The sequence below is a fragment of the Mytilus californianus genome, unplaced genomic scaffold (genome assembly GCF_021869535.1).
Source record: "Mytilus californianus isolate M0D057914Y unplaced genomic scaffold, xbMytCali1.0.p SCAF_7, whole genome shotgun sequence".
Classification (NCBI taxonomy): Eukaryota; Metazoa; Mollusca; class Bivalvia; order Mytilida; family Mytilidae; genus Mytilus; species Mytilus californianus.
Window position 1 is genome coordinate 71,957,278 of NW_026262723.1, and position 10,349 is coordinate 71,967,626.

General features: G+C 31.0%; 1 protein-coding gene across 1 annotated transcript; it reads right to left on the minus strand.

Moving 5' to 3' along the window:
* Positions 1-254: 254 nt before the first annotated feature.
* On the minus strand, positions 255-10,297 carry LOC127707984 (cytosolic Fe-S cluster assembly factor narfl-like). Its single transcript, XM_052212762.1, has 8 exons — positions 10,212-10,297; positions 8,440-8,688; positions 6,588-6,720; positions 5,606-5,740; positions 4,970-5,218; positions 3,401-3,473; positions 1,186-1,323; positions 255-708 (listed from the first exon to the last, which is right to left on the minus strand). The coding sequence occupies exons 1-8, from the start codon at positions 10,275-10,277 to the stop codon at positions 309-311; spliced, it is 1,443 nt and encodes a 480-aa protein (XP_052068722.1). The 5' UTR covers positions 10,278-10,297; the 3' UTR covers positions 255-308.
* Positions 10,298-10,349: the final 52 nt, after the last annotated feature.

The following is a 10,349-nucleotide window of genomic DNA, read 5'->3' on the forward strand; positions in this document are numbered from 1 at the left end:
AGATTTCTATGAACATTAATGAATCAAACAGTTTGTAGATAAATATTGAGTTAAGCCAGTTTATATATTTCTATGCAGAAAATACACATAAAATCCCTTTTAGAATTCTTTTAGACAAAAATTGCCAGATAATCCATATTGCAAACTTTTCAGCTCCCCCCCCCCCCAAAAAAAAGATTCCAAATATTATGTTATATACATCAAATATATATTAAAGTTAAACACCAAAAGGCTTAGTGATATCAGAAAAAGAATATATTACTATTTTTATTGCATAAATTCAAAATATCACAGATATAGTCTTCATTCTACCATTTTATTGTCAATGCATTTGTCATTTTTTCTACTTCATGATATTGAGTATGCAGTAGTTTTCTACTTCTCTCGGACCCAACTTCACCTAACCATTCATTATATACATCAATCACAGTTTTTAAGCTATCAGGCAAACTATTGTCTATTGAATTATATGTTGCTGTTACACGATCTACAAGTTCTTTTGGTGTTTCCTCTCCTTCAGGTCTGATTTGTCCACCACCATTATTACAACCTGAGGGACAAGCCATAATTTCAACAAAGTGGTATGGACACTTTCCTCGTTTTATCTTTTGAACAATGTTCTGAATATTTCTAAACCCATAAGCTAATGCCATTTTGATGACTGGCTGTCCTGGTACTTCTAAAGTCACTTCTTGAAAATCTTGGTTCCTAGAAATGTAAATGGTAAATAAAGAAAAAAAAATCCAAAAAATTCTATTTGGCATAATCTGTACTCGTATCTTAAGTATAAAGCAATTTAACTTTCCCTTTAATTGTAGCTCTCAAAAAAGCAATACTCTTCATTAATGTAGCTACTGAATTAACAAAAATTTTTGCTTAGTCTTTGATCACCAGGTTACAACGGAATTTTTTTTACAGATATTGGTCTTTTTTCTTAACCTGAAATTAAAATTTTATAATTCATAATCAATAAACAATATCATCTTTGAAAAAATATACTATAAAATGCTCTTTAAGTTATTATTGCTTTAATAGGTGTTTTGAAGTAAGTTTTCACAAAAAATCTGGAAAGTAGAAAAAATCTACGAAGAAAGACTATTCTTTACAGAATTTATCATAACAATGAAAAAGATGAAGATTAGAGAAGCTCTAAAAATGAAAGATCTATAATGATAAAACTGTCACCTTAAAACTTTATAGTCTATCTGTGTGACATCCTGTCCAAAGAGATTATGTGCAGTATACTTCAGTATATGTTCTAGATAGCCACCTGATCCTCCTCCAGCATGATTCAATAACTGACCTTCATGTATCTGTGTAAATCTGAAATATTAATACTGATGGTAGATATTTGGTAGTCTTTAGAGCGGTATATGTTGTATAGACACTTGTATATTGTGGAAGACCAAATGTGACCTCTAGTTTTTTGTCTGTTGTTGAGTTGCTGTCTTTTTGACTAATTTCCCATATCTCCTTTTACACAAACATAGTTTTCTGTATAACTATTCCATACCACTAACCTAAAGCATTTTCCAGAAAAGTATTTCCAAACGACTGACTTTGGCTCTTAATATAAGTTATTCCCAGTTTTGGGAAGTAGAACTGGTTATTAAAGTGCAATGAACCTATTATCGACAAGATAATAATTTAAGTTATACATGCCCTAATTCAATTGTGATTTAAATGAAGAATAAGCACGAATGGTCCTCTTAGGCTCAGAAATTAACGTATTTCAAAATTATATTTGTGAGTGGGAGATATTGAGTACATGGAAGTACCACAAAAAATTTACATGAGAGGTTTTGTTCATACAGTTCAAAGATCAAGGTGAATTATTAAGTTGGTACCTGCATGTGCTCTATATTTGTAGGTCCAAACACTATTAAAACAATAGTGCACATGCTGAAATGTCTCGCCTGCTTTACTGACCATTAATTTTATGTTGATAGTCCTAAATATAAAGCTTTACTACAAGTATCACATAAACTTAACATGATCCAAGAAAATGAGGTCAAGGTCAGATAAACTAAACCGGAAATACATGTACACCTTACAATCATTCCATACACCAAATTTAGTTGACCTATTGCTTATAGTTTCTATGAAACAAACTTAATCAGGAAAACGTAACATTGACCAATGAACCATGAAAATGAGGTCAAGGTCAGATGAACCATGCCAGACAGACATGTACACCTTACAATTAATCTATGCATTAAATATAGTTGACCTACTGTTTATAGTATCTGACAAAACAAACTTAACCATGAAAACTTAACATTGACCAATGAACCATGAAAATGAGTCCAAGGTCAGATGATACCTGCCAGACAGACATATACACCTTACAATCATTCCATACTTCCATACACCAAATAAAGTTGACCTATTGCTTACAGTTTAAGAAAAACAGACCAAAACACAAAAACTTAACACTGAGCAATTAACCGTGAAAATGAGGTCAAGGTCAAATAAAATCTGCCAGAATGACATGTACATCGTAAAATATTTCCATACACCAAATATAGCTGACCTATTGCGTATAGTATTAGAAAAAAAGACCAAAACACAAAACCTTAACTTTAACCACTGAACCATGAAATTGAGGTCAAGGACAGATGACACCTGCCAGTTGGACATGTACACCTTACAATCATTCCATACACCAAATATATGAGACCTATTGCTTATAGTATCTAATATATGGACTTGACCATGAAAGCTTATCCTTGTTCACTGATCCATGAAATAAGGTAGAGGTCAGATGAAAACTCATGAGGACCTTGCAAGATACGCATATACTAAATATAGTTATCCTATTACTCATAATAAGAGAGAAATTAACATTACAAAAAATCTGAACTTTTTTTTCAAGTAGTCATTGAACCATGAAAATGAGGTCAAGGACCATGGACATATGACAGATGGAAACTTCATAACATAAGGCATCTATATATAAAGTATGAAGCATCCAGGTCTTCCACCTTCTAAAATATAAAGCTTTTAAGTAGTTAGTTAACGTTGCCGCCAGATCACTATCCCTATGTTGAGTTTTCTGCGACAAAAGTCGCAGGCTCAACAAAAAAAATCAAAATCTTGAAATTTTCAAGAAAATGTGTAAAAGGGACTTTCAATGATGTCACAACAACATTTATTGTGACAGCATGGATCATAAACTAAGTTTTGTTTTCATTATCTTCCACAATAAAACTAAAATTCAAATTTCAAATTTCAATAAAAAGTTATGTCAGATAACACCCTTATCACACCCTCCTTTATTCAATTTGCAGAATTGAAGGTCCTTTATTCAATTTGCAAAATTTAGCGTTGAAACTAAGACTTGCAATAAAACTTCATGAGTATCATCAGCCATAAAAAAACTAGAAAAAGTTGTGCTCACATATTATCAATTTCAGCTGGTTCAACATCATTCAGAGATATTCCTTCCTGCTCCAACATTTTATCAACTTCAACTGAAAAACAGCAAAAATCTATCTTATTATATCATGTACATGAAAAAGTCATTAAATCTTTCTTTAAGAAGATCACTAGGGTTTAGGAATGAAGATATATTTGTTTGGTTTTTTTTTCTGGTGAAGTTTTATACCTCTTTCTGTTTAGTTTTTGATAAAAAAGCCTTTTTTTTGTCTCATTTTAAAAACTATTTTACTATTTAAAGCAAACATATATATATATACACAAGTCTAAATTGAAAACAAAGTTCAAACCTATGATTGCATAGGATAATAAACAGCTGCGCCACGAGCGCATGATACGCCCGTCGTCTTGTGTGTGAGGTTTTATGCAATAATCATAAATCGTTTCTAAGATACGGCGCGACATGTGAGAATCCCCCCTTTTTTTTATAAAAAAATCAATAACTCTAAAATAAAATTTTGAATCATCACCAAAAAGTATACAGATCTTTAGATTAATATAATTTAGAAGTGTGTAAAGTTTTAAGCAATAATCATAAATCGTTTTTCAGATATGGCGCGACATGTGAAAACCCCCCCTTTTTTTCCAAAAAACTCAATAACTTTGAATCATCACCAAAAAGTATACAGATCTTTAGATTAATATAACTAAGAAGTGTGTAAAGTTTTAAGCAATAATCATAAATTGTTTTTGAGATACAGCGTGACATGTGAAAAAAACACCCCCCTGTTTTAGTCACAAAGTCCCGTAACTCAAAAAGTTTTAATCTTATTTTCACCAAAAAGTATACAGATCGTTTGACCATCATAAGAAACAACTATTTTAAGTTTCATGAAATTTTGGATAAGTCGTTCTCAGTTACGGTGCGACATGTGGACGCCGGACAGACAGACAGACGGACGCCGGACATTTGTATACCATAATACATCCTGTCAAAATTTTGACAGGCGTATAAAAACCTCAATTTTTATATGTGTGCATACAAAAAAAAAAATTCTTAGTAGAGGGGTCTAAATACAGCACAAACAACATTTTCCAAAAGACCAAAAATAGTGAAAAGGTACATTTTAACAAAACGCATTTGACTAGCAGGTCGAACAACGGATGTTCTTAAACCCTGCTGACTGCCATGGCGATTGCCAAATAAACTGATCAACAGATCATGCAGATGTAACAAAATGGATCTTAATTATTAAATTAATACCAAACAGAAAACAATAAACTTGCGGAAAAGATAGTATACCGCAAACATATATATATATATATGTGAACGTTGTTTTCAATTTAGATTTGTATATATATATATATATATGAGAAACTCATGTTACATAATTTATTCCTTTCAAAGAACATACAATGGTGATGACATTGCAATTCTTCAACCACTACAGAAACTAATGTCTATGTCTATATAAATATAATCAGTCATACCCATTGTTTGAGAGTTCACATGTAAGAATATACAGTTTGGAATTTCTAAAAAATATTATTACTCATACACAAAATGGGAAAGGTAAATAGTGAAAATTACCTGAGGTTATGACACAATCTACATCTCTTGTACTATAGATGTCGTTGTAGAAATCTGATCTTGATGCCTCTAGTTTCTTATCAAAACAAGGCATAACTGTCACATGATAGATCAGGTTGGCTGGTACCCCCCTACTGGATGCCATGTAATCTTTGACTAGAGAACCCATAATCTGCTGTGGAGATTTAGTTGTACTAATGTATGGCAGGATGTAAGAACCATGTGTTTTCTCTGCATAACAAATCCAACCTGCAGTTGTCACAAAAAGAAAAAATATTTTTACATCTACAAATTTCATATACTACTTTAATTTACATGCCATTAAAAGAAACATGCTTTTTACAACTGATTTTTTCCAATACTCTTGGTATACTTTGAATATTAACGATAGACAGCAGTATTTATTCTTTATTATTGTAGTTGTTAATATTGATAAAAAAAAAGTTAAGTAGCATGTTGAATAGAAGTTTCAAAATATTTTTTTTTTAATCATATGAATGTGTATTATGCCATTTATTTATGATCACATAATATGTGTATCAATAACCTTAATGGTACCACTGGCAAATTCAAGTATCAACTGATAATAAAATACAATGTTTCTTATTTTGAAATTTAAACCAGCATGATATTAACCTGGACAAGCCGACGACAACATTGGTAAGGCTGTTTTGTTTGTTTCTGATTCCTTATATCTTTGTACAAATTCTCTACAACTCTCTAACAAACTGAAGTTCCTAGAAAATGTGGTATCAAAAACATAGTGTACACCTGTAAATATAAACAAACAAAACTTAAAAATTAATATTGACATGCATAGTACACATCACTGTTATTTTCCTTTGTTGAACAAGTTGATATTCTTTCTGTACATGTACAATGCATGCCAATTAAAAATTGTCTATACTTTCAAGAAGTTTCGCTAATGTGACGGAGAGCAAAAGGGTTAATGAGAAAGTTTTCATTTATACCATTTTTTTTATACAGAAAACTAGGTAAATACTGACATTCTCTGTAATTTGTAATAAACAGTGTAGTAATTTGGAACTTTTTTCAACTATATTTCTAGTTTATTTGCCAAGAATAAATACTTTGATTTATTCTTTCTCCTACAATGTATGTTACTATTACCAACTATTCAGCCTATACAGGAATACAGAGACCACTCTGAATGCATGTCCTATTGTGTTTTTTCAGATTGTACTAAGCTTTTGTAGGAGTCTGCCCTATCAAAGCATCACCTAAAGCTTGTTCAACTCTTTGTGCAGTTGCAAAACCCACCTGTTGGAAATAGAGTTGTTTGAATAAAATCCAGGTTTTTATTTCAAATTACAACAAAAGTACGCCAAAACATAATTTGTTCATATAAACTCATTCATAGAATTTCTAAAGATCTGATATAATCAGATAATATTATAGCATATTTTTTTTGGCAAAGGCCTTAATGAGAACTCTAACACTTGCATCATGTTTGAAGGAACCTAATCCAACATTTTTTTTTCATAATCAATTGGAGCTTTTACCATATCATTATATTCCCAAAATACTGGTTTGAAGCTGTCCTTTGTTTGCCTGTTTCAAATTTATTTTCAAGTGAACATATTATATAGATAAATACCTAGTTTCTTGAAGAATCCTGTCAGTTTGCCAGCAGTTTCTTGTACAGATAGTTTATACTTGGCAGCTAGTGAGGCTCTACACTGGGGAGCTATTGACACAACTACTAACTTCTGTTGCTCAGCTTGTCCTGTCTGAAATAAAGACTTTATACAAATATTACACAATCATGGTATAGAAGCAGAACAGTAGCTCCTATGATCCTTGTGATGTTTTTGGATACAGATAAATGTCTGCACAAATCATGCACATCAGAAAATCAGTCCCATAGCTAGATCACAATGTACCTTCTTCTACAAAATTTCTTTCAGTATACATGTTAAATTTTAATTGTTGGATTTGTTTGTCTCATTAAAACAGATAAAATGTATTATGATTCTGTTTTAGAAACAATTTCTATAAAAAAAAAATAATCACATACATGTATCTGCAATTTTAAGGTATAATCATTTTTATGATTTACTATATTTATTTTTCTTTCAAGAGTGATATATAAAATGAACAAAGACATAATGATTTGTGGTGCCTTTACAGGTTTACATATGAACAACATATATGCAAGTGTTTTAGTTAGAAAAAAAATAGTTGATAGGCTTCACATTCTCATTTTCAGGCAAATTATATGAGAAAAGTTGATGTTATATGATTAAACCAATATTTTTTATGCTTTCTGCAAGTCATTTACACATCTGTGATTTTATTATATGCCTTTAATTCAAAATTAAGTCCCATTTTAAAATCCTAAGAGATGACAAAGAACCAGCTTGGCTACCTCTGACAATATAATCAATTTCACACCAGTTTTTTTTTCTCATTCTTAAAAATGGAGCCTCTTATGCACATGATGTAAACATCAAAATGGCAGACATCAAGGAAATATTTCTTCATAATACTTTCTGCTGTATGTATCAAATCTTTCTTGAAATATTTCCATTTGAATTGAAAATAATGTTTAGCCTGTTATAACACTTCTACTACAAATGTATTTTCACAACATTACAAATGTTTCAAACAAAATCACTTATTTAAGTAGCAAATTCAAAATTTTGTCACAAATTGTGATTTTGTAGTTTTACCAAAATTTTATTAAACACATAGGTTTAGATTATACCTTATTATTAGTAAAATTAAAAAAAAAAATGAACCTTTTGCTATTTTTAAGTAGAAAGGTTTATGCCTTTGATGCAATCAGTTAGCTGTAAATTCTATTTTTGTTGAAAAAAATGATATAATGAAGGCTTTACATAATGAACTGATACTTTCTTAACAGATTTTTCCCAGCAGTGGGAGTATTTTTCCTGTAAAATTCAAGGTTTCATCTTACAGATTATGTAATAAAATTTTACTGTTCGCGATCAAAATTTCACTGTTCGGGGGTGTTGAAAATTAGTGGGAGTTATTAAAATAATAATACTTAAAGAAGTGATTTTTTGGAAGAAAATAGAGGTATGATACTTGAACAAATGATTTTTATGTCATTATCCCAGATTGAGTACAAGGTCATCACCTGACAGGACTGGTCATCCTATCGACACAGATGTTAGTTCTGATAATTTTAGCAACATAATTAGCCCCTGGATCATTAGTATTGTATATCTAAAGCTACAATAAAATTAAATCACTTAGTCTAGTGATTTATTTGTACTACTTAAATAGGTGATTATTAAAGAAAGACAACTCTTACTTCCAACATTTGTGAACAAAATGTTACATGAATCAGTGATTTAGAAATCATTCATTTAAGTAAGTCCCCTGACTGTACTAATACTAATGCAGTCAACGTATCCAGATTAGGCTGTATTAACTTCTCTTTAGCTGCAGGCAAAATAATAAATGTATGTGTGTACATGTACCTCTTGCAACCTCAAATTTTCTTTCAGTACTTTATAAAGTTCCTCTTGACTTTGCTGAGTTATGAGTACACTCTCTGCTGATGTAATGCACCCACTACAAGCCAAACAGTCATTCAATGTAATCTTTGCCTTCTCTAGTCTGGTTTCCTGTCCTTCATCATTAATAGATAGATAAGAACCATCATCTTCAATTCTTATTTTGCCAACTTTTCCAGGTTTTCTGTCAATTTTAACTGGTTTGATACATTCCTGGAATAAATAAGGAATGTAATTGTTTTGTAATAGATTAGGCCGCTAGTTTTCTCAATTGAATTGTTTCATATTTTTCATGTCGAAGCCTTATATAGCCGACTATACTGTATGGTTTTTTTCTAATAGTTGAAGGCCGTACGGTTACCTATAATTGCTTACATCCACTTCATTTGAACTTTGGTGGATAGTTGTCTCATTGGCAATCATACCACATCTCCTTATCTTTATATAAATTATTATTTTTAGGATAAAACCCTCAACTGTGTTGTCTTTATGCAATGGATTTTTTTCTGCACATCACATACAACAGAATCATGTTACAATTGTCTTTCACATGTTCACATGTTCTGTATATATGTTTGATTATGACTTCCACTATTCCAGTTAGTTTCTAAATTGATATGTGTGAGTATTAATTTAGAATCTGGTGCATGCATATACACTTTAAAAAATTTCCTAGGTGGTTTCCTGTATTCTTTTTTTATTTTGGCAGCTTTAATCAACTTTCAAACTTATCAGATTTCATGATGCATTTGTTGCATTTGGAGTTATACAACTCATGCGAAAGACAGCAATTTTATCCATCATCAGTAATGGACTTGACAACATTAAAGCTACAAAGAATTGAAAACTTGTTATTTCTGGATAGCTGAGTGATTGTACATACAAACCACCAACAGAAACAAAAAGATAAGTCTTGTTTTTTGTTGATGCCGGTCCCTACTTTGTATGATTTTAATGGAAATCAGGTTCATAAAATGTGCCAGTGGGGAACAGATTACAATATTTGAATTTTTTTATCTTTCCTGTCTTGTGGAAAATAATAATAGAGTGTCAAAATTTATAAACTACTGTTATTGTAATATCTTTTGGAAAAGATCAAGAACACATTATGTGAAAAAAAGAAAGAATATTTACTGAAAAAAAAAATTAAAACAAAAAAATATTTAAAAAGATGGAGGTCCATTCCCCAAGTGCTGTGTACAGTACATGTGCATTTCATGAGACAGAGAAAGACAGGAGGATTTTGAAAATAAATAATCTGACCAGGAAGAACTCAAATAAAATAACATTGCTAAAAACAGAACAAAATGCAGAAAATAAAGGTGTACAAAAGTGAAAATATAATTTCTTGAAAATTTCAGCGCAAAAAATAAAACCGAGACTCTCATTGAGTCTCAAATATTTTGTCTGCAGAAAAAAATCCTGCCCCTCCCCCTAAATAAGTGCAATATCATGGTCCCTTAAATACAACTTTGGCCACACCATTACTTCAAACACAAAAAAAATCATTCATGACTTTACTTAACCTCAGGGATGTACTTTAAAAGTTAAAGTATAGGCAGAAGTTTCTCATATGGATCTTTCGTACTAGATTTTAACCTTTAGCAGCTTAGTAGAGATTTAAAATAGAAAAAAAATCCATAGCGAGAGCAAGTCTTTTAGGTCTGTTGGAAAAAAACAACATGCATACAAAGTGACAAATGAATTGTTTAGACTACAAAACTATTATGTTTAACCTGTGATGGTGTGATAAAATCGTTCAAATCTGTGAGCTGAAGTGCTCCACTAAAGTTGGAAGCCATGTTTTTTAGAAAACTAGAACACCAATCATAGTCGTCGAGACAATCCCAACCGCTAATCAAAATATTTCTAAC